The sequence below is a fragment of the Alligator sinensis genome, unplaced genomic scaffold (assembly GCF_000455745.1).
Source record: "Alligator sinensis unplaced genomic scaffold, ASM45574v1 scaffold125_1, whole genome shotgun sequence".
Lineage (NCBI taxonomy): Eukaryota > Metazoa > Chordata > Crocodylia > Alligatoridae > Alligator > Alligator sinensis.
In genome coordinates, this window is record NW_005841893.1 from 2,807,466 (window position 1) to 2,832,474 (window position 25,009).

At 45.8% G+C, this 25,009-nt stretch overlaps 1 protein-coding gene across 1 annotated transcript in view; it reads right to left on the minus strand.

Annotated features, from left to right (window-relative positions):
* Window positions 1-614: 614 nt before the first annotated feature.
* LOC106721857 (protein FAM13A-like) overlaps window positions 615-25,009 on the minus strand; it is a 98,761-nt gene continuing 74,366 nt past the window's right edge. The window contains exons 6-7 of the mRNA XM_014517128.2: window positions 18,870-18,953; window positions 615-657 (exon numbers count right to left, since the gene is read on the minus strand). Coding sequence (XP_014372614.2) covers window positions 649-657; window positions 18,870-18,953 — 93 coding nt within the window. The 3' untranslated portion in view covers window positions 615-648. The remainder of the gene's footprint in view (window positions 658-18,869; window positions 18,954-25,009) is intronic.

Genomic DNA, 25,009 nt, shown 5'->3' on the forward strand with positions numbered 1-25,009 from the left:
CCTCTATATGAAAATCAGTCAAGGGAAGAGCCAAAAGTTTCCCTCTGTTGGAATATTCTGAACTAGACTGGACAAAAAAGGAAAATATATAGTAGAGAATAATCTTGTACCATTGCAATAATTGCTATCATTACTCTGAACTGAGAAGAAAGCAAGAGAAAGAGCAAGAAAGCGGGATAACTCTTGGAGGGGATAGCAGTAAATGATTCAACATCGATACAGTAACAGCCCTTGCAGAGAGCTGTGTTTCAGTATATAAATGCACTTGACTGATACAGGATAATGCTTCAAAATGATCAGGAGGTATGCCTGCTGAGAACACAGCAAACAGCACTACCCGGTAACCTAGAAGTATCTGTCCAACACTGACAGCAACAAGAGACCATATTTGTCCTGGACAGCAGCACACAAATACATTCCTGTAGTTCTCTAGACTGAACAGATTAACAGTTCATTCCACTACCAGCTAATCCCCTGCTCCCGTCCCATCTGTCTCCTTCCCTGCTGGCTTTCTTAGGGCAATGATTAATCAGGATTATATTACTCCACGTAAAACTTGGCCTGCTTTTCTTCATTTTACTTTATCATCGGTCTTCAAAATAAATAAATGAAAGCAGACAGTCTTCCTACAGTTGAGGTGTTCACCTTTTACAAGTTCTGAAATAAGGGCACAAACAGTATCATAGGGCCTGGGAAGGCCTGAAAGTCAAATTTTCAGCATGTTTGTGTTAATTCATATGTCATATCAACAAGATAACGTTATCATCACTAATCTGACTTTACCTCTTGATTCCTATAAAGTAAGAAGAATATGCATAGATTTGCAACAGCTTTGTAAGACCGAGGGACAAAACACTGTCCTTTCATTGGTGTGGTAGTCTTTTGGCTTTGTTTTTCAGTCCTGCTGGAACCTGGGGGCTCAAAAAGTGGGAAGTGATAAAGAATGTGTTAGAACAGTGGAGCTCAAACTTTTGGCCCCATGGTCTAGATGAGTGGTACAGGGCCTGTCTGTGGGCTGGATTGGACCCTGGGACTGGTATCACCCTATCTTTGCCCTGTGCACCAGGACTGGGCTCTGAGGGCCCAGCACTATCCATTCTCATCACCCTGGAAGGGATTTGGTCTTGGAGGCCTGGCAATGCCTTCTCCTGCCCCCTATGCACAAGGATTGGGTCCAGAGGGCCCAGCAACACCCCTTCCATGCCTGGATTGGGTCCTGGGCACCCAGCTTTGCCCTCTCCCATCTCCTGAGTGCCGGATTAAATCCTGGGGGCCCAGTGCCACACCCTCCTGGCCTCCACACTGGAATTGGGTGTTGGGATTCAGCACTTCCTCCGTCCAGCCCTGCTTGCTGGGATCATGTGCCAGATCCAGCATGCAGGGCCCAGGGATCCTCATGGGTCTGGAGATTTGGCAGCAGGGAAGTGGTGGCACTGCTCCCCACCAGCAAATTTCCACACCCATGGGGAGCCCTGCGGAGTAGATGACATGGTGCTGCAGGTTGGATCTGGCCTGTGGGCTGGAAGTTGAGCACCCCTGTGCTAGGATGATATTGTGCTGAATCTCGACTCTGCCAGAGGGTGTCAGGCCTACCTAAACAGCTCTAAAAGACTGATACTTAACTCTTTGGGCAGTAATCCTCTATGTTTAGCATGTATAGTATGTATAGCATGCAACGCACAGAGGCCTCTTGATACTCCTGAGATACAAATGATCAGGAAGAATAGCAAATGCAGCAAGTGACCAGCTTGGCTTGGCAAAGAACTATTTGGTGAACTTAAATACAAAAAGAAAACTTACAAGAAGTGGAAGCTTGGACAAACAACTTGGGAGGAGTATAAGAATATTGCTCAGGCATGCAAGGATGATGTCAGGAAGGCCAAAGCGCTATTGGAGTTGCAGCTAGCAAGGGACATGAAGGGTCATTAGAAGGGTTTTAACAAGTATGTTAGCAACAAGAGGAAGGTCAGGAAAAGTGGGGGTCCCTTATTGAATAGGGGAGGCAACCTAGTGATAGATGATGAGAAAAAGGCTGAAGTACTCAATGCCTTTTTTACCTCAGTCTTCAAAGGCAAGGTCATCTCCCAGACTACTGAATCGGGCAGCACAGTTTGGGGAGGAGGTGAGCAGCCCTCAGTGGTGAAAAAACAGATTAGGGACCATTTAAAAAGCTGGATGTGTACAAGACCACGGGACCAGATGCAATGCATCAGAAGGTGCTGAGGGAATTGGCTGATATGACTGCAGAGCCCCTGGGCATTATCTTTGAAAACTTGTGGCAATAAGGGGAGGTCCCGGATGATTGGAAAAGGGCAAATATAGTGCCCTTCTTTAAGAAAGGGAAGAAGGAGAATCCAGGGAACTACAGACCAGTCAGCCTCACCTCAGTCCCTGGAAAAATTATGAAGCAGGTCCTCAAAGAATCCATGTCTAAGCTCTTGGAGAAGAAGGTAATTAGGAACAGTCAGCATGGATTCACCAAGGGCAAGTCATGAAGGGCATGAAGTCTGCCACATTTCAAGAAGATAGGTGCAGAGGTTTTTCAGAAACTGCACCTCAAACCTCAAAAAGAAAAAACTCGGGACACTTGCCAGCAGTGGTAGCCTCCTGTCATCTGGTGCAGATCCAGGGGCCTGCACCCCTGAGAGAGCTGCAAGGCTGTGCCAGACTCATCCTGGGGGTGTGGGACCCTGGACCTGCACCGGATGACAGGAAGCTGCTGCTGCCGTTGCTGCCTGGGACTGGTGCTGGGTGCAGCCTGCACCCAGCACTGGGGAAGACTGATGCTGCCACTGGACCCAGGCAGCAGTAGAAGCCTCCTGTCATCCGGCCTGGTGGCGGGAGGCAGGGGAGAGCCAGGGCTGTGCTCTGAGCAGCTCCACAGTGCCATGGAGTGCAGGCCGGTGGCAGGAGGCGGGCAGAGCAAGGGTTGCGCTCCACCTCCTGCCGCTGGGCTGAGCTCCATGGGGCTGTAGAGCCGCTCAGAGTACAGCCCTGGCTCTCCACTGCCTACTGCTACTGGGCTGCTTCAAAACTTGAAGCGTTTCAAAACTTTTGAAACGTTTTGAGTGCCCTTATCTCGTTTTGAAACTGGTTTGAAGCTTTTTGTTCTATTGCTGTTTTGAGCTCGAAATGCATCGAACCAGCTTCAAAACAAAACACTCAGTGAAATTTAGCACAGCCCTAATGGATTGTACCCTCAGCAAGTTCATGGATGACACCAAGCTGGGGGGGTATAGTAGATACACTGGAGGGTAGGGCTAGGATTCAGAGTGACCTAGACAAATTGGAGGATTGGGTCAAAAGACATCTCATGAGGTTCAACAAGAACAAATGCAAAGTCCTGAACTTAGGATGGAAGAATCCCATGTACCACAACAACTTGGGGGCTGACTGGATAAGCAGCAGTTCTGCAGAAAAGGACCTGGGGGTTATAGTGGACAATAAGATGGATATGAGTCAGCAGTGTGCCCTTGTTGCTAAGAAGATTAATGGCATACTGGGCTGCATTAGTAGAAGTGTTGCCAGCAGATTGAGGGCAGTAATTATTCCACTCCATTCTGTACTGGTGAGGAATACTGTGTCCAGTTTTTCTGCCCCCTACCCCCCACTATAGAAAACTTGCAGACAAGTTGGAGAGAGTCCAATGGAGAGCAACAAAAATAGATATTAGGAAAATCTTTCTCACTAGGAGGGTGATAAAGCACTGGAACAGGTTACCCAGAGAGATGGAATCTCTATCCTTGGAGGTTTTTAAAGCCTGGTTTGACAAAGCCTTGACTAGGATGATCTAGTTGGGGACAGTCCTGCTTTGAGCAGGGGGTAGACTAGATGACCTCCTGAGGTCCCTTCCGACTCTAATTTTCTATGATTCTATGGTTTGCCTAATTCAATATTTTCACATTTGTGTGCTTAAAATCAGATAGTCAAGCCATATTAGGCACTTTGATAAATAACCCAGTTTTCAAAGATGGTGATCATCTTTTCAGAGAGTTCAACAGAGGTTTGCTCAACTTTTCGGTTAAAAGAAGTTACATGCTTTAATTGACTATTAGCATACATGTATTTTTTCCCTCCAAAGACATATTTTCATATATCCTTTATTGGCTGATTTTGAAAATTCAGTCCATAATATCCTGCGCTTATTTTAAAAAAAGAAAAATTGTAGAGTCATTTGGCTTGTGCAGTTTACATGCTCCACCCATTTCACCAGTGGAGAGTTTGTGTTTGAATCACCCAGGTTTTACTTCACTGAGCTATATATACATTTGTATTTCTTCCTACAGTTCTAAATAAACTAGCCAATTGCCCGTCAAGAATGGGGAGGGAGCTGGGATGGAGTGCCACCACCTAATGCCCCATGCTGCTGCTGTTCTGCCTCTTGCAGGGAGTGGGGTGGGGGAGCTAAGGCCAGCACTGCTGGCCTCGGCTCCCCTGTCCTCTGTCCAGTTCTTGGTGTGGCTTCAGAATCATGGCGGCACTCCCCCATGCTGTTTCCATCAGCCAATCAGAGTGCAAATAAAGTGTTAGTGACAGATAGACAGACAGACTTAGGCTTTTATAATATTAGAATACTTTGCAATTCATGATCTTCAGGAAATTGCTAGATATCAAAAAGCATTTGGTAAGTCAAAAAACATTTTACAAACTCTTTGCTAAGTGAAATCCCATGCTAAATGACATGATAGCTCAGTCAGGACTATGTTGGTGCCCAAGTTTTAATGAGGTCTTTTTGCAGTTTCTCTGTTCAAATTAAGGTTTTAAAAAATATATACATAAATAGTAACAACAACGCAGACACACTCCTTTCAATATAGCCAAAGGGATTTATTCAGATTTTACATACACAAAATCACCTCCCGACACAGCCCAAGTACGAAAAATACTAGTCTCGAAAGTGAATATTTTCCAACCTAATGAACGTGTGTAAGCAAGCTTCTTTGGAACCTAGGCTATAGCAATTAACATATATATAATGATACACAGGCATTTGATTGGGTTTTGGATTGGTGGTAGAATTGGACAGTGGGAGGGTAAGATGTGTTAAAATGCATCTCCAGAGACCGTACACACATCTTGCCCCAAACAGAATGGCTAACAAACAGGCAACTTAAGCCTCCAAAATCAAGGCTGAACTCCCACAGACATGAAGCTGGAGCAAGACTGCACCTACATATTTATAAGTAGAAGAGGAGAGGAGGCAGAAGGGATGATGGAAGAGAGGGAGAGAGAGAAAGAAAGAGAGAGCAAGAGAGAGAATCATATCCTATCTCTGACCTTTCATATTTTAACTCACCTAGAATTTCAGATAATATGGTGGGGGGAAGGGAAACAGAACAAGACATTATATGACATGCAGTAAGCCATGGTCTTTCCTGGAAGAGTCTTTATTGATGCTTCTCATCTTTATTGATGCTGTTTTCCTTAAGGTGGCAGTAGTGTAACTGAAGGGGGGCAACTGAAACAGCAGGCTCAGATGTTGTCTTTTGGATGCGGGGGTGGGGGGGAGCACAAAAATAGCTACCACCACAGCTGGCAGCTGACGGTACCACTGCAACTGGCAGCACAGCATCTGGCACTGCCCCATGCACTGTAACTGCCTCTGGAAGGTGATATTTAAAGCATGACGCTCTAGATCAGCCCAGAATATAAAAAGGGCCTTCCAGTGGATGTATATATATTCCCACCGACGTCACTGTGGGTGGCTGTTAGTGAATATTTCCACTAAGCACTGGCAAAACTCCAGTGAAATAACATGGCCTTTAACTGCTGCAGGCCAAGTGTCACCTCAAATATCATATCAAGGTTTAACAGTGATTGTTTTCCTCCAAGAGCATCCCTGCTATGTTGTTATGCCTGTTTTCACCCTGAAGCATTCCCTTCCTCAATTCCTCCCTTTTCTTCAACTTTTCCAAAATCCTATATCAAGGCTAAGCTGCATTTGTATGACATTTCTAAAGCTCTCTGGTGAGAGAGCCAGGAGGGAAGGGACTTGCTGACTGGTATCCTCTCCCCACTGTGATCGTACAAACCAGGGGGGGAAGGACCTGTGCTGTACATGTAGAAATTCAAGCCAACACCGACAAGGCAAAGGTTTTATCCAAATGAGGCAGTGGCAGGAACTTCTACAATGCTGGATTTACTACTAGCAGCAAACTGTCCGTTCCCCCATACCCCACTGTGTCAGTCAACACCCCATATTATCTTTTCAGGCTGAAGTGGTCAATTTTGAGAGAACCAGATATGGGGTCAGGTATACTCTCCTCAGCACCCCTACAGATCACTGTAATAAGGAATGCCAGAGAATACCCATTTAATCTACTGTCTTTCAAAAGGAATATTTCCGGGTTAATATTCCTGTCACAAATTGGTCAACATGAAATAACAGCTCTGGCATTCCTTTTACACCTGCCAGTGAATTTAGGCATCTCAAAACTACTGTTTTATTTACCTTCTGTCAACCTGTTCTGGGCCATGATTTTTGTATGTGATGTCTTTGCCATGTTATATGACTTGTGTTACAGTTGCTCTTAGACCAGGGGTGGGCAAAATGTGGCCCAGGGGCCGGATGCGGCCTGCCAGGTCATTCTATCTGGCCCGTGGGGCCCCTAAAAATTTAGAAAATTAATATTAATCTGCCCTAGGCTGCCTGTCATGCAGCTCTTGATGGCTTGCCAAAACTCAGTAAGCGGCCCTCTGCCCCAAATAATTGCCCACCCCTGTCTTAGACTCTTAAGTGGTAGGCCTTGTACGAACATCTGGGCAGACCAAGTTTTCTAGGCAGAGACTCTCTTTTTGTTCTTTTGTACAGCAGTTACAGAGCAATGGAGTCCTGCTCTACAACTTTTATCACAGGGGATCGTAGGTCCTGCTACTATATAATACAAAAAAAGACTAGTCTGTGCTTTGAAGAGCCTACAGTCTAAACAAATCAGACAAAGGGTGCAAGGAGAAAAAAATAAGTGACTTGGTCAAGACCATGGAGTAGGCTACTGGCAAAGTGAAGAGTGGAACTCGGTTCTCCCCGTTCCTGGTATTGTTTTCTCAAGCAATAACTCTTTTCCCCAAACAAGGACAGTATGCTGGCCAAGAAAATTTTCCTTCCCTCTGAGCTTCTTTATGAGATCCTTAAGAGATACTGCATGCTGTTTCCATTTTTATGGTGTACCAGAGTTCACCTGGATACTGTTTTAAACCACTTAACTCCAGAGATCTCACTGATTAGAAAAGATTATTGCATCCCCAGAATACTCCTTGCCCTAATTATTTTACAGGTGAATAATTCCTTAATGTCATGCTGAGCTGACAGAAACAGAGATAGGTGGGGGAGGACTTCGGGAGGAACCTGACAGGAGGGAGAACAGGAAAGGCACAGAACCTTGATCAGTAAATTGCAACTCCATCTCCAGCTGCAAACAGGACCAAGAGGGGTAGGCACATACCAGTAGATATTAGACATAAGTAAGGAGAGAATAAAGCTGGGAGAACAATGCTGGAAAGGACATCCTGGGTGAAGGAATTGTGAAGAGTGGAGTGGAGGAAAAAGAATGAACCTCCAGTTAGCAAGGCAGTAGGTTCCCTGCCAGGACTGATTGTTACCCAGGATGACAGGCTGCAGGGTTGAAAGTATAGCCCTTATGCCAATTTCTTACATCTACACAGGCATATCAGTGATTGAACCTGCATCAGCTCAGGCTAAACCTTTTGCAGTGTTTGAATAAGGTGTAAACCAACTCCATCTGATCAAGGGGATAAGAACAATTGAAGTAACTTCTCTAATAAAAAGGTGGGCAGGAGCTGGCAGCACTCAGGAAGTGGGGTGGGACTTGTACCACTGCTTATACCTCCAACAAATACTTTAAAATCCTGGAACATATCCTCTGTGACCAGTCCAGCTGTCAGGCCAGGTATTAGCTGCACAGGGAGCCCCTCTTAAGGGTCCAAAGCAGGATCAATATTTTTGGGTCCTGACCTCTTGGGATGTGGAGGAGAGAAAAAGAAGGATCTGCATAATAGATCTCCCATGTGACTGGCCTGCCCATCTTTTGCTTTTCATGCATTCAGGCACAGAGCCCTTAGAGTGGAACTCTAAGCAGGTACTCACGAGATCCCTCTAAGACACACTTCAAAGCCTGAACAGAAACAGACACAATGAAGAGGAGGAAGAGGGTGGTTACAAAACGTGCCCTCAACAGTTTTGTTTTGTATCTGAGACCTACAACCATTTGCATAACAGAACAGATTAGTAGGGCTGTACAAAGCTTTGGTAGCCAATTTGATTTGGAGGAGATTCGGCCCAATTTGCCAGCCAGATCTCCAGATCTGAATAGAATCGGGAGACCCATTGAATCAGAAGCCTCCAGATTGATTCGGAGAGATTCGGAGTTTCAGCCATACTATACAGGCAATCTTCGATGCCGCTGGATACAGCTGCCAGCTGGTATGTCTATTGCAGTGGGCGGAGTGGGGAGGGAAGAGGTGTATGTGTGTGGGGGCACAGATCAACACCCCCACAGCGAGGGAGGGATTGGGGCTGGGGCTGGGGCAAGCTGCCCAGGCAGGGGAGAGGGGGAGCAGGATTTGGGGAGTGGGGCTCCCACTACTGCACACCACTGCACGCACCCAATCCGGGAGCTGCTTTTCTGGTGGCTCCTCTGATGGCTCTCGTCGCCAGTCTGAGAGGGCATGGGAGCAGGTGTGTGCCCCCAGATCTGCACACGGTGGGCTGGACCAGGCTGCACTTTGGGAGGCTAGTGCCAGCCACCCACTGTCAGGCTGCACTTTGTGGGGTGGGTGGAGCCAGGGCTGTGCTCTGGGAGGCTGGCCCCAGTCACCCGCTGCCAGGCTGCACTCCATGGGGCAGGTGGAGCCAGGGCTGTGCTCCGGGTGGCAAGCCCTTGCTGCCAGGCTGTGCTCTACAGAGCGGGCAGAGCCAGGACTGTGCTCCAGGAAGCTAGCCTCAGGTGCCCGCCGCTGGGTTGCACTCCATGGGGCAGATGGAGCCAGGGCTGCACTCTGGATGGCTAGCCTCAGCCACACCCCAGAGCATAGCCCTGGCTCCACCCATCCCACAGACCACAGTGGAGCAGGGGCTATGGAGGGCTGCAGCCACCCTAAAATTCCCCACGCCCGTTCCCATGCCCTCCTGGACTGGTGGCGAGAGCTGCCAGAGGAGCCACCAGAAGAGCAGGTCCTGGACCGGCAGTGTATGGTGGTGTGCAGTGGTGGAAGCCCCACTCCCCGAGTCCTGCACTCCCTCTGCCGTGGCTGAGCAGCTTGTCCCAGCCCCAGCCCCAGCCCCAATCCCTCCCTTGCTGTGGGTCCATTGATCTGCCCCCACCCCACACCCCTTCCCTCCACCCACCACAACAGACTTACTAGCTGGCAGCTGTGTCCAGCATCGTTGAGGACTGCATGTATACTCTATGGCCAAATCTTTGAATCGGTGCTGAGTCTCCAAATCCAAATCAGCTGAATAGAATTGGGAAAGTGATTCAAATTACTGAATCGAATCACTGTCCCTCTGAATTGGCCGAATCCAAATCTGAAGCAAATACTTGCTGCTTCACACAGGCTGACAGCTTAGTGCTTGGGGTATTGGCCGTGCAAGGGGCAGAGGGGCCTCCTGGTAGCAGCTTTAAGCTGTTATTTTCTGCCCACTTCCACCCCCACCCCAAGTTGGCACCCAAGGTTGCTGCCCAAGTTGCCCCACCTTAGTTCTACTACTGCCCAAACCAATTGTGTTAAATTTGAAAGGGGCATTTCAGTATATTTGAAAATAGCAATGACAGAGGGAAAAGACTGAATTGTGCAGGGCAGTAGGAGTAATTAAATATGGTCAGAGAATAATTAAATGTTGTCAGGAGCTTTTCACTACCTCAGTTTCCCGAAAGGAAAAGACCACTGAACCTTTTCTCATACCTTTTTAGACAAAACTTTTGTCAAGAATGTGTTCTCTACTCAGAGAACAGACAGACAGACAGACCCAGTACAACAGATAGCCTAGTGGCTCCTGACTGAGATATGGGCCACAGAGACATGAAACAGTATTTTGGGGTGGAATTCTCAATATCTCCTGATAGAGTTGTCCCGCCTTGCATAAAGTAAATGTGTGTGTGTCTTATTCTACAGGCGAGGGGTGAAGGAGACCTACTGCAGAATAGCTGATAAGAGGTTAGAGCCCATACATGGGATATGGAAGAATAGCAAAGCAAAGCCTTGAACTTAGATTTCCTATTTCACAAATCACTGCCAATACTAGCTATTGAAGAATGTATCCTTCTTTGTATTTCATGAGAAACTCCAACAGGTTTTGGTTTCATCCTTAGCTTGCAGCATGAGAACATCATTGAAACCTTGAAAAATTTCACAAGATGAGGAAACCTCTTCCCATCCTTTTCCGTAGCCCTGCTCCATTTATTTAGCTTTTGGACAGTATTTTGCTGTTGCACATATACTTTTAGACAGTCCAGCCTGCACTGTCTTCTTTATAAGCTGCCATTTAAAAAAAACAATAATTCACAGTGCATTTCTGTATCTTGCATTAGTGTCCTGCTATAATACAACATTTACACTGGATAGAACATTACATCTGGGTTTTTTTTCTCCCCCCTTTTAAACAAAGTGCAAAAACTTGCCAGGTTTAAACTTTCAGTGACATGTAACCTTAGAGCTATTGAGAGAGCTCAATACAGCAAATGTTGGCAAAGCCTCTAAATCTATAGAGGCTCTACTGGAAGATTGCTCAATATGATGTTGGTGATAAGAGAGGGTTCACAGTCCTCTTACCAGAACTATTTTCAATCTCTCTTCCTCTTTCTTGGTTAACTGCAATAAATAACCTCCTTTTGGCCTCAAAAACTGTCAGACTTGGAGGGAAGTCATCTAGCTGCTCTAGATTCAGAAGCCATTTTTGTTTTAAATGTTGAAAAAGTCCTTAATGTATTTTTGGTACCTATTATCTTAAAAGGTGACCTTAGTTTCAGGAACTTCAAACTTGCTTTCCCCTGGTGACTAGTTCCCTGGTTAGTTTTTCAGACCGATGAACCAAATTTTCTGCTGGTATAAAGGAGGGGCAGCTGCACCCTATATTCACGAGCAGAGAATTCCCCCCGCCCCCCCGGGCTTAAAATAAAAGTGATGTCATAGCTTTGTTTGCTTATCAATGGACTCTATGCAAGTCGCTCCAATGGAGACAATCACTGACAAGTTGGTGATTAAGCCTGCAAATGTCAGAGCTAGTCTAAGCTTTATTCAAAAGAGTCATGGTAGCCAGTCAAATAAAATTCACAGAATAATTATTTGATGCACTTGGGGATCTTTTAAAATGGGCTTTTAATTTTTTCCCCTCTTATTTACCAATTTTTCTGTACATTATGATTTTTAAAATATGATGCTTAGAAAGAATACTTTTATGATTCATTCAGCTGTAGTGTCCATCCCCTTTCCCTCTATACATGTCCTTCAAGATGGAGTGTCCTTAGGTTCCTTTGTGTGCCACCTAGAGCAGAGGTTTTTCTTTGCCTTCAAGGCCTAGTCTCTAATGGTTTCCCAGAGAGTTTTTGTGCAACAAATACTACTGTGCTTCTTCTCCAGCAGTGGAAGTCTTTCCCCTCCTCAGTTTATTACTTCCTCACTCAATGGAAATCATGAAACATTTCCATTGTGAGAGGTACCTTTCTCAGAAAAAACAGAGCTCCATCTTTTGTCTAGAGCCAGATCTCACAGCTGCCCCCCACACCATCAACTGCAGGTTCTGTACCTTGTTGAACACAGCTCGTCTTACTTCCAGTTCAACTGTGCATTGATTCAGACACTGGCTGCCAGCACATTTTGTCAGCAATATAACAGTGTAGACATCGTGCAGGTGGTAAATGAATCAGAAATTCTGGCTAGGATTTAGTGATTATACCCTGCTCCTAGGCACTTCATCTGGATTGCCTCTGAATACCAAAGTTTTGTGTCTATCTCCGCTAATCAAACATAACAACTCATTCACCTGACTGAGTTCAGTTCCTCTATTCCCTGTATGTATAACCTCCTCAGAAGTGGTGCTGAACAAAGAGTGTGTGCTAAGCACTGGCCCTTTGGTTTGACAGCCTCTATTTGGAATCACTCACCAATTAATTCTGTAATTTCTCACAGCAAAATACATTAGAGAATCTTACCAAGCCAACCTGAAGAAATAGTACAGCTGGGGAGAAGGAATCCTTTTGTGCTTATCGAGTGGAAGCTCACCAGTGTCACAATAATGCTTTCACTAACCAAGAGCCTTTTATCTTAAACATAAAGGGATATTTTACCATAAGCTATGAGCAAGGGAGTCATATGTAGGTGTGCTGCTCCAGGAGCAGCCCAGAAAACAGACTGTGATTCACTCAGTCATAGAATCATAGAAAATTAGGGTTGGAAGGGACCTCAAGAGGTCATGTAGTCCAACCCCTGCTCAAAGCAGGACCATCCCCAAATAGATCATCCTAGCCAAAGCCTTTCTACCCAGGTATAAAAACATCCAACAATGGAGATTCCACCACCTCTCTGGGTAACCTGTTCCAGTGCTTTACTACCCTCCTAGTGAGAAAGTTTTTCCTAATATCTAACCTACACTTCCCTTGCTGCAACTTACTCCTTGTCCTATCATCTTTGATCTGGTATCCCATGATGTTTTCATGGGAAACTTGGAGGATTGCAGGCTTAACTGCTCGACAGTTAGGTGGGTAGGAAGCTGGCTGCGGGGTAGGATGCAGAGAGTTCTAATATCTGTGTTGTCCTGGTGAGAAGTGGCCAGAGGTGTTCCTCAGGGGTCCATGCTTGGTCCAGTGCTTTTCAACATCTTTATCAATGATTTAGATGTGGGGGTGAAGAGCTCACTGGCCAAGTTCATGGACAACATTGAGTTATGGGGGAGCGTGGTCATGTTTGAAAACAGGCTGCAGATACAGGCAGACCTAAACAGGCTGGCAAGTTGGGCAGAATGGAACCAGATGAAGTTTAACATTGAGAGTTGTAACGTGCCCCATCTGGGGACCAACAATCCCCAACATACTTACAGGCTCGGTGGCGCCATACTGTCTAGCACCACAACTGAAAGGGAGCTAGGGGTAATAATAGACCATAGTATGAACATGAGTCGGCAGTGCGATGCTGTAGCCAGCAGGGCAAACAATACTCTGGCATGCATCAACCAATGCATCTCAAGCAAAACCAAGGAAGTCATTCTTCTGCTTTACTCAGCATTGGTAAGACTGCAGCTGGAGTACTGCATCCAGTTCTCAGTGCCACACTTCAACAAGGATGTCGGAAAGCTTGAGAGAGTCCAGAGGAGAGCCACCGGTATAATCAGAGACTTGCAAGGCAAGCCATACTAGGAAAGGCTGAGGGATTTGGGCCTCTTCAGCCTAAAAGAGAGGAGGTTGAGAAAGGACTTGGTAGCAGCTTATCTCTACATCAGGGGAATACATCAAGGGCTTGGCAAACAACTGTTCACCAGGGCACCCTTGGGGAAAACCAGGAGCAATGACCACAAACTGCTGGAAGACTGTGTCAGGCTTAACATTAGGAAAAAACTTCTTTACAGTCAGGGTGTCCAGACTGGAATCAACTCCCTCCAGAGGTGGTGCAATCACCTACCCTGGAAATCTTCAAGGGGAGACTGGACAGTCACTTTGCGGGGGTCACCTGACCCCAGTTGTCTTTTCTGCCTAGTTCAGAGGGGCTGGACCCAATGATCTTGCAAGGTCCCTTGCAGTCCCTTACAATCTATGAATCTATGAATCTGCCACCACTGAGAACAGTCTATTTTCATCCTCTATGAAAGCACCTCTCAGGTAGCTGAAGGCAGCATTAAATCTCCCCCCAGTCTTCTCTTTTTCAAACCAAGTAAGCCCAGTTCCCTCAGCCTCTCCTCATAAGTCATGTCCCCCAGCCCCCTCACCAATTTGTTGCCCTCCTCTGGACTCTCTCCAATTTGTCCACATCCTTTCTGTAGCAGGACACAGTACCCAAAACTAGACACAGTACTCCAGGTATGGCCTCACCAATGCTGAATAGAGGGGAAGAATCACTTCCCACGATCTGCTGGCAATGCTCCTACTAATTCAGCCCAGCATAATGTTAGCCTTCTTGGCAACAAGGGCATGCTGTTGGCTCATATTCAGCTTATTGTCCACTGTAACCCCCAGGTCCTTTTCTGCAGAGCTGCTGCTTAGCCAGGCGGTTCCCAGCCTGTACTGGTACATGGGATTGTTTTATCCTAAGTGCAGGACTTTGCGTTTGCCTTATTGAATTTATGAGATTTTTTTTTGGTCCAATCCTTCAATTTGTTGAGGTCTCTCTGAATCCTAGCCCTACCATCCAGCATATCTACTACTTCCCCTAGCTTGGTGGCATCTACACACTTCCTGAGGATTCACTCCATCCCTTCTTTCAGGTCTTTAATGAAGATATTGAATGAAACTGGCTCCAGGACTGACCCCTGGGCCACTCCACTTGATACTGTCTGCCAACTAGGTATCAAACCATTGATTACTACCCTTTGATCCTGGCAATCCAGCCAGTTTTCTAACCACCTTTGAGTCTGTTCATCCAACCCACACTTCCTTAGCTGGCTTACAAGGATGTTGTGGGAGACCATATCAAAAACCTTGCTAAAGTCATTGTATATCATGTCAACTGCTCTCCCCACATCCATAAAGCCAGTCTTCTCATGATAGAAGGCAATCAAGTTGGTCAGGCATGATTTGTTCTTGGTGAATCCATGGTGACTATTCATAATCACTTTCTTCTCCTCCAAGTGCTTAGAAATGGATTCCTTGAAGCCCTGCTCCATGATCTTTCCAGGGACTGAGAGGAGGCTGCACAGTCTGTAGTTCCCCAGATCCTCCTTTTTCCCCTTTTAAAGATGGGCACTATATTTACCCTTTTCCAATTATCTGGGACCACCAGTTTTCAAAGATAATGGCCAAGGGCTCTGCAGTCACATCAGCCAATTCCCTCAGCATTCTTGGGTGCATTGTTTCCAACCCCATTGATCTGTACACATTCAGTTTTTCTAAATGGTCCCTAACCTTCTTTTTGCCCTGTTTGCTGCTCACCTTCTCCCCAAACTGTGCTGCTAGGTCACCCTGCTTCTCCCTTGGTCTGGAGGTGCAGGATACAGGAACAGTGGCCTCCTGGAGCAGTTCCTTGTATCTGCTTTGGATGGGGGAAGTAAAGGGGTACACTGACACTGCATTTCTGAATGGTCCCATAGCATGGCTCACAACTGAGCTGTAATAAGTTACATCCCCCAGTAGTCCTGGGTGGTGTTGATAATCTGTATTTTACGGATAGTTAAATTACATCCCTCTGGGTTATAGATGTCATTTTCAAAGAACAGTAAAGGAGTCAGACAACCAGCTCATACTGAATTTCTATCAGATTTGGGTACCTGATACCCTGACTGGTTGCCAAAAGTGAAACAATCCTGGAATAGGAGGAGAGAGCCCTGACTCCCAGCTCCTCCCCTGCCCCAACTCTAACACTCCCTCTAACTATGACAAATAGGGTTTAAAGAGACCTAGGTTTCTTTACTCTTATACCAACGTAAGTCCTCAAAAGCCTCTTAGCTGGTTTAGGGCAGAACTCATGAAAGTGAGCCTGGAGGAACGGCTCATGAAATCACAATCCAAAGGTATCACTTTTTTCCTGCGGGGGGGAGACCCCACACATACAATGATTTAATATAAACAAATACAAAAACCTTTGCTACTACTCACAAGCCCTTTTCCATCCCCCATCAGGTAATCCTATTTGTCTTGCATTGGTTCCACAGAAAAAGAAGAAAACATCCTTGTTAATAGAGGAAATGATGTCAGCAAAGCTTTTTAGATAAAAGAATTATTAACATGCCATATAACGATGCATGAAAACATGGTGCTTTCCCCTCAATTGCTACTGAAGCATGGGCAGATACTGATCCATCTAAGCATTTCTCCCTTTTTCTACCACTGTATTATACACTATTATCAAAAGCCAACAGATCACATTGAGACAGGACAGGAGTAATAAAAATCACAACAAAACTGCTTTCAAACATGCATCACCACTTTTTAACTCCGAACCTCATGCCTACATTCAGCTTTCCCTTCATTTCCTTTTGCTTTCCTCAGACTGTTTACACAGGTGACCTTTTACGTGGGACTATAGCTTTTACTAAAAAGGTGACTTTGCTCTGCTACATACAGCCTTTTAATCTATTTCAATTGCTGTAGAGATTGCAGAAAAGCACGTACAAAGCTCATGACCTGTGTGTCATGATGCAAGGGACAGGGAGCTGGGGAGTGCCATTTTCTAGAAAACACTATACTATACAAGAGAAATAAATCACACCGAGGAGCAACACTGGTAAGCTGGAAAGCTGGTAACCACTGCTGTGGATTATTGCATTTTCTTATTGAAAAATATTGCAAAGTGTCTAGAAGACTGTCTTGCTTCCCATATAAAATAACCTATTGGCAAATGCTCTTTATGAGTGACTGTTTAAAATCTGTCATTTTCCTCTTTTCCTAACAGATATTCTTGCTGTGGCTGCCACAGGTCACCAGGGATTTTATTTATGACTTGGAATGTTATCATGGCATCTATGAACCCTAATCACAGATCAGGACACCACCACTGTGCTAGGCCCCTTATAAACACAGACTAAGATGGTATTGTCTGCCTAAGGGGATATGGGAGAGGAAAGGGGGCATTGTCCATATTAACTCAGCAAAACATGCGTTCTGGTGACCAAAGACAATTGGCTAATGAGGTCTGCACATGCTGCGAATGTAATATATGCTGACTTAAATGGGGAATTAATTAAGTTGGTTCTTGGAAGAGAAGACTTGCATGTATCTCTATCCTTACATTTACATCAATGTCCATCCTTATGTTTTGTCAGTTCCTGTCAAATAGGCATGTCAGAGCTAAGAAGTCATAAACAAAGTTAGCGGGGATGGCTCAGTCTCAGGACTGACAGGCATGCTACATAAAGGGCATGTGTCAAAAAGTAACATAACCCTCCTCGGTAGACATTATTAACAAAGTAATGGAACAGCAAAATGTGTGCAGCAGTTCCTCGCTGGGTTATGTGTATGTATGCGTGTCTCGGTGTACGTGTCCAAGTATGTGTTGTCATGTGGGTGTGCATTAATGAAGCAAAAAAGTTGAGATCAGCTCCAAGGGACCTTTATTGTTCTATCTGACTGTTCTTAGAACAGGTGTTTGATCTCTCTATTTACTGTAAAGTAATCCATAAATACACTGCATTCTCAAAGAAAAGCATGACCTAGCCGTGGCAGAAATGCAGCCCTCCAGACTGGCATCTCATGTTACGCTTGCTTTGAACCAGCTTTGGAAAACACAGTTGTATTGCTGATCTGAAAATCAAACACTCATGGCAGTAGAAACTTTCCATACCAATGGCCAACACAGAGAGAATTCACTTATCTAAATTGTAAAAGGGGAATCTAGCATTCCAATAAATTATTTAATTTACATTTCAGTGTGCAGTTCTAGCTATTACAGTTGCGGAGATCCCTTTGTACAGAGAAGACCCTCTTCTAAATTCAGGAGACATGCTATTAACAAACTAGCATAAGGTTCATTGGTGCTTGGACCTTGTAACAGGTACAGGGATTGTGCATATATGTGCATAGATACAGATATGGCCTTGCCTCTGTTGGCTCCCTGCCCAGCAGGCAGTCACAGCTGCTATTCTTTGTCTGCCCTGAACAAAAGAACAACGTACTTCTAGAACATTCTAGGATGGTAGCCACCCCACAAATGGTAGAGGGCAGAGGTATAGTAAAGGTCCTTCCCATTCCATGAAGGCCAGACAGGCCGTGGAGATCAGGTGGACTCCCCTATGAAGCAGCATGGCAGACACAGCCCTGGGAGTCAGTGGGATGGCATGACTTCACCCACACCCCAGGGAGGCCATTGTTCACTGGGCATCTTCCATCCTCAATCAAAGGATTTTCAAGAGCACACAGAGCAATGTTAACTCTGCTCCTTATAAAACCAGCCTCAGTTTTACCATTACATTCGATGGGAACAGAGTCAGGCCAATGTTCAGCACCTTTGTAGTTCCACCTAAAGTGGACTATAGAATAAAACCACTGGATCAATGGTATAGTTCAGGGATGGTCAACCCATGGCACGAGTGCCACAAGTGGCACAGGCAGCCTGTGTGTTGTACATGGCAGCACAGGGAAAAGAAGACTGGACACACACCTTGCTGGGGTTATTTGACCCCAGCAGTCTTTCCTGCCCAGAGCAGGGGGGCTGGACCTGATGATCTTGCAATATCTCTTCCAGCCCTAAACTTCTGTGAATCTGTGAGACAGGCAGCACAGTGGCATGTAGAGTGGGGAGCAGAAAACTTAGCAACAGATTGGTTAGAGAGCAGAGAGCACAAAGCAGATCATCCAGGGAAAGGGGATCAGAGTGGCACTCTAGGAGGGTGCGGTGCTAATTCATGGCACACCTGCAAAAAAGGTTGGGCCCCACTGATCCAATCCATGTTGATCCTTCCCAAGCTGAAAAATATTGGGAAAAAACCTTTTTGCTTGTAACGTGCAATTCTTAAAATATGGCCTTGAACTAACCAACCTATAAAGTGAATATAATGCTTTCACATCAACCCAATGCAATAGGTAACTTCACTAATTGATTGCATGCTTTATTAACAAGAAACAGGATGAAGATAGAGGAATCTGAAAATGACCCAAGGATTCTTGTTGGCATGAAAATTCTCATCTCTACAGATCCAGAAAACCCCTATTGTTTCTCTGTGACTAACATCCTGTATGTCAGGGAAGTTTAACTACATGTCCATTTTACTGTACCTTGCTTCTTGGAGATGCCTTTGGTGCCTCCCTTTCCAGAGCTCTTGTCAGGTTGACAGGCAGGGACTGTGCACAATTGGCCTCCTACAAGATGATGTTACCCCCCAAAAAAGAGAGAGACAAAATAAAAACATTTAAAACTAAACAGGCACATACAAAAAAGTAGCTATGTTCTTTATCTTTTGATTAGATTTATAGATCCAAGAGGTAAGCATGTGAAAACAATTATCCCTATGTATTTTAGAGCTAAAATTTGCTACTTATACTAAAAAAAAAAGAAATCCAAAAATCTGTGGTAGAAAACCACTAGAAAAAATGATAGAAAAGGAGGAAGAGAAGTGTCTGATTCAATTGCAGTTGAAATACTCTATAACAGTGGTCTCCAACATTTTTAAGTAGGAGATCAATTTTGGCATTTAAAAGCAACCCAAGATCTACCATGCATTGGTGCCACCTACCCCCTGTCCCTCCCCCACCACCCAACAGGTCAGTCTGTGGGGAGAGAAGTGGGGGCAGATTGAGGCAAAGGGAGAAAAATTATTTGTGGGGCGCACCTCCCCAGCAGGTAAGTCCCACCTAGCCAGGGCCCCACTCAGCTTACCCCTGCTTCTGTCTCTGCAGCACTGTCCCTCACTGTGGGGTCCTCGATCTAGCCCCCGCCCCTTCCCTCCCCCACAGACTGACCTGCTGGGTTGGGGTGTGCATGTGCATGCATGTAGGCACTCAGCCCCCCACCCCAGCCTCAGATCGACTCCAAGAGGCTCTGAGATCTACCGCAAGAGGCTCCAAGATATACTGGCTGATCAAGATCCACTGGTTGGTGACCACTGCTCTATACCTTAAATACTTTATTGTACTCTCTCTTATAGAGAAGTTCTGTAAAAAAATACTGTACAACTATACTTTGGTTTACATTTTCTGTACATTTTCATGTCTTCAGAAATATTGTAGTTAGCAACACTGTATACCAGAGGTATCAAACATAAGGCCCAAGAAGCCAGTCCATCTGATGTACTGGACTACTGGCAGGCCACTGGAAGTTGGGCTGGGGCCAGGGCCTGCTACAGAATCCAGGCCCCTTGGTCCCCAGTGGCCATGGCAGTCTGTGGCAGGGGGCTGAGCAAAGGCTGACAGAGACACAGTCACTCTTTGGCCCCTTTGCCAGTCATTACTGCCACAGCCCTACCTCCCCAGCCACTGGCCCTAACTATGTAGCTTGTGTTAGAGCCAGAGCTGGAGCTGCTGGTGCTGCCACTGCCACGTGCTGCAGGTCAGAGCCAGAGCTGCCATTGCCGCCACTGCTTTTTCATGCTGCAGGCTGGATCTAGCCTGAAAGAAGCCCTGCAATCCAGATCTGGCCCGGGGTGTAAAGTGAGTTTGACACTCCTATTATAGACTATCAATTTAAGGTCTAATGAGCGTTTTCACTAACTCCAACATGAACATTATGATTGGGATCTACTTAAATTTTGGCAAGACAAAAAGCTTTTCATGACCCACTCACAGTGTGCAGAGCTGATTTTGTGGGCATTTCACAATAGCCCTACCACTTGGTGCTAACTGGTAAAGGGGCACCAGTGGGGAGGATTGGGGAGGGGTGTCTGCTATCTTGAATGCTGGCTGCTCTTCATGCAGCCCCACCTCTCAGCACTAATTGGCGGAGAAACCCCAGTGGGGGGAGAAGGGACAAGGGGGCAGCCGCCATCTTGTCTGCTGCCCTTGGTACTGCCCTGCCAGCTGGCCCCTTCCCTCCCAGCAGCAAGGACTGCTGGCTCCCACTGGGGAGTCAGCATTTTATTTTTATCAAGCTTTTTTTGTTGATTTTGCAGATTTCATGGAAAATTCTGGATTTTGCCATTTCTACAATATCTGTGAAACTACAAATTAAGTAGGTCCCTAATTATGATGTTTTAACATTACACACAAAGGAGATATTTAACATTGCTGAGTCAGGAGCATAGAAAAAGATTCCAGAATCATCCCAATAATTATAAGGGATCCTGGTTTTCTCTGATTAAAAAAAAATCCTCAATTTTTTGATTAAAAAAAGTAACCCAAAATCCACATTTTTTCATAAATAAAATGAAACACTACTAACGTATAGATAGAAATATAGTGGTGTTTCATTTTGAACATGGAAAAATGTGGATTTTGGGTTACTTTTTTAAATCTGAAAATTGGACATTTTGTAATCAGAGAAAACCATGATCCCTGGTAATTATTCTGAGACTTGTTTTCATTTGATGTTTCTCTCCCTTCCTGGTTGATGCAGAGATTAAACAGTATAACATTCCTTCCCCACTTGAGAGTCAAGAAGCTACTGTAACAGAAGGGTTCTGAGGCTTCTAAACTTTCCCCTACAAATCTCATGTTGCTCATTTCCTATGAGCTCTCATCTTAAATATCACTCTGTCTGAATCATTTTGTTCCTATTATAAATATGCCCATCTGCTCATTGGTGAACAACTGCTTTGTAAATCTCCACAGAGTGAGAGAGCATTAAAACTGAAAACCAAAGAGAGGTTCCTACAGGTGCTTTCCCTCTGCACTGCCTCTGCATCACTATTTCATCATATTTACTCAAATCCAAGATGAGGTTTTTCTTCCCCATGGGGAAAGAAGCTCTCATCTTGCATTTGAGTACAAGGTGGAGGAGGGGCATGCAGCTGCTGTGGCTATAACACTCCATTCCTGAGCTTGGAGCAATGCCAGGCAGAGCCACAGCAGCCACTTGCTCCCCCCTTGCCTGTCCCTGCAGCCTCTCCCCTCCCCCCCCCCCCCCCCCCCCCCCCCCCCCCCCCCCCCGCATCACCTGCAGCCCCTGCCTAGGCACATAGCAACAATGTCTGTGGAGAGCAGGCAGGGGGCAGGCAGTTCAGGTGACAGCAAAACAGGCACCATATGGGGGGCAGGGGCTGACAGGCATGGGGGGGAGGCAGCTTGCAGGAGGGAGAAGTTGTGGAGAGGCAGGGGGCAAAGATGCAGCCTTCCCCCTACCACTGCAATAGTGGCAGAATGAATGTAAGGTAACCCTCCAATAATTAGATTCTATACTTGGAAAATTATAGCATATTCATAATTTTTCCATAAACAGAATGTAAGGAATCTTAAATTTGAAGTCATTTTGGATTCAGGTAAATAGGGTACTTGAATCTGCTTGAAGCCTCTGAGTCTCTTTGATTCAGATAGAAGAGAACAGGTGTTGTCTGTCCATGTGATGATACAGAGTGAAATGAAAGCTCAGTCTACCCATCAAAGCAACTAAAAAGCCCTGAGAAGAGATTTTCAAAATGGAACTGTTCATACTGACTCAAAAGGAAGAAGAGTAAAGCCAACCTCAAGTCCTTCTGAAACATATTCCCAGCACCCTGCTAAAATGGAAAGTGGGAAACCCCTCAAGTTTTCCTATGGAAATTGGGAAAAAAATAAACTAACCATACATTGAAGGTCAAAAAATTGCCTAGATCCCCACAGGCTTACCAGGGGCATGACCCAAGTTCAGGACTAGAACTCCCAAGTTCTCCTCCTCCTCTTGAAGAACCATTCTCTTGCTTTTATTATATATATAATCTCTGGAAACTCAGCAGGGGAAGATTTGTTAATTGAAACCAGGATGTGGGTGATGTGGGCAACTTGACTACACATACTGTAGGTGAGTTTTGGGAAACTCTGTACACTATCAAAGAAATGGCCAGAGCCTCACATGTTAGGCTGCTTTAAGTAACTATGTGGTAAACTGATGAAGGAAGGAGGCATTTACTTAAAAAAAAAAGCTTCTGTGGACTGTTTTGGTCACAGCAAGCTTGGAGTAAAATGGATTTTACACATGGCTTCAGTGGGAGCAAGAGTTAGGCCAGCATTGAGTGCCCTTGAAAAATCCCATGTTCTACATTCTACCTCAGGACAGTAGGCATGATCCTGGAAGGGACCAAACACTGTGGCTTAATACAACTCAGCACTTAAGCACTTTAAAGCTTAAATATATGAGCAACCTCACTGAAGCCAATAGGACCACTCATAATCTTTAAGTATAGTCATACTTGCTTCTAAGGGCTTTCCTTGGCTGGGCACAGAGCATTCAACCTGCTCATAGAGCCTCAGTAGATTCCATTTGCAAACATGGCTGCATGTGACTGCTCACCTGCTCTTTTGAAGTCTAGTGGCAGATTCTTGTAACAGCAGAGGGCACAACAGTGTGCCAGCAGCACGAACACATCTGCTGGTACACCACTGTGATTTACAGTGCAGAGGACAAAAACCTGTTCTGACAGCTTATCCCAGCCCTCCCTTCCCATGTGAAGTGGAGTCATTTGTCTGAACACTGGAAATCAGGTAGAAAAAGTCTATTCCACATAAAACAAAAACCTTGTTTTGAAACTATCCCTTCTCCAAAAAGCTGGCAGGATGCCAGTTTTCATTTATCTTCAGAGTGTTAAATATGCTGAATAATCGTAATAAATAAGTAATTCCAAAACTATCATTTTAGATTAGTTTTGTACTTTGTATTTTATTACTGGGATCACTTGCTGTTTTGCTTCCTGGCAAGTGGAGTTGTCTGCTCTGTCACTTAAAGGAGCAGAAAAGAAACAATTTCTTATACAGGTTGGTAAATTCCTATTGTTTAACAAGCAGCTGCAGCAGGCCCTCATCTAACCAGATACTGTTGCAACCCTGCTTAGTCATTTTCCAGCTGACCTGGGTTTCCAGCTAGTCTGCACTTACCAATTCAAGGTGCTCTGCTGTGGGTGGTAGACTTCCAGAGGAAAAAAACTAGGTTTGGTGTGGCAGAGCCCCTTTGGTCCCTGCCACTTTATGGTGTGGCAGAGCACCTTTGGTACCTGCCACTTGAAGGGCTGAGAGCAGGCAGGAGGGCAGCCGGCAGGTGCAGGCCAGCCCTGATGAGGTGGTCACATGACTGCAAGAGTGCCATGTGATTGGAGGAGAGGGGTGAGTGGCCTCCATTTCAGCTCAGGCACCCAGGGCTGAGGTGGGAGCTGCTGCAAACAGCCAGAGAAAGGACATCACCCAGTAGGAGCTGCTTGGAACATCTTGGAGGTAAGGGCAGAAGCTGTGGGGGATGGCAGGAGGCTCCTGGTCCTGGGTATGACTTGAAACTACACCCTGCTGGGGAAGGATGGACTGGTGTGACTATCTGTGGCAGGGGAGGTTTCCCGCACACCCAGGCCAGTTGCCTCCCCAGTGAAAGGTGGGTAGGAGCACCTTATAACCCCAGCTCCCACTACCCAGTGGGTAATTTTAGATCAGAAACAGGCAGTGGGGGACAGGCACTTTTGCAGACACCTGAGCCCATGCGGTGTAAGACCCCGAGCTCCAGTGAGGTGGCATGAGTTGGCCCCAGTGAGGGGTGGAAGTGTGTGTGGAGTCCTGCACAAAGTAGGGTGTGTGGTGGCACCTGAAGGGCTGCGCATGGGGGTACAGAGTAGGGTCTGCACAGGCAGGCCTGAAGGACTGCACTGTGGGTATATAGAGTAGGGTTGCTTGAGCAACCTGAAGGGCGCACAGGAGCCAACCCCGTCAAGAGCAAAAAACTTGGATGAGTTGCCTGTCGAGACTTCAGGAAGGCCTTTGATACGGTATCCCACACCATACAGGTGAACAAGTTAAGAGGCTGTGACTTGGATGACTACACAGTCCGGTGGGTGGCGAATTGGCTAGAGGGTTGTACACAGAGAGTTGTAGTGAATGGGTTGGTATAGACCTGGAAGGGTGTGGGCAGTGGGGTCCCACAGGGCTCGGTCCTTGGACCGATACTCTTCAATGTCTTCATCAGCGACTTGGATGAGGGAGTGAAGTATACTCTGTCCAAGTTTGTGGATGACACAAAACTGTGGGGAGAAGTGGACACACCAGAGGGCAGGGAACAACTATAAGCAGACCTGGACAGGTTGGACATATGGGCAGAAAACAACAGAATGCAATTCAACAAGGAGAAATGGGAGGAAAAACGTCCAGCATACCTACTGCCTAGGAAATGACCTGCTTGGTGGCACGGAAGCAGAAAGGGATCTTGGAGTCCTAGTGGACTCCAAGATGAACATGAGTTGTCAGTGTGACGAAGTCATCAGAAAAGCTAATGGCACTTTATCGTGCATCAGCAGATGCATGACGAACAGAACCAA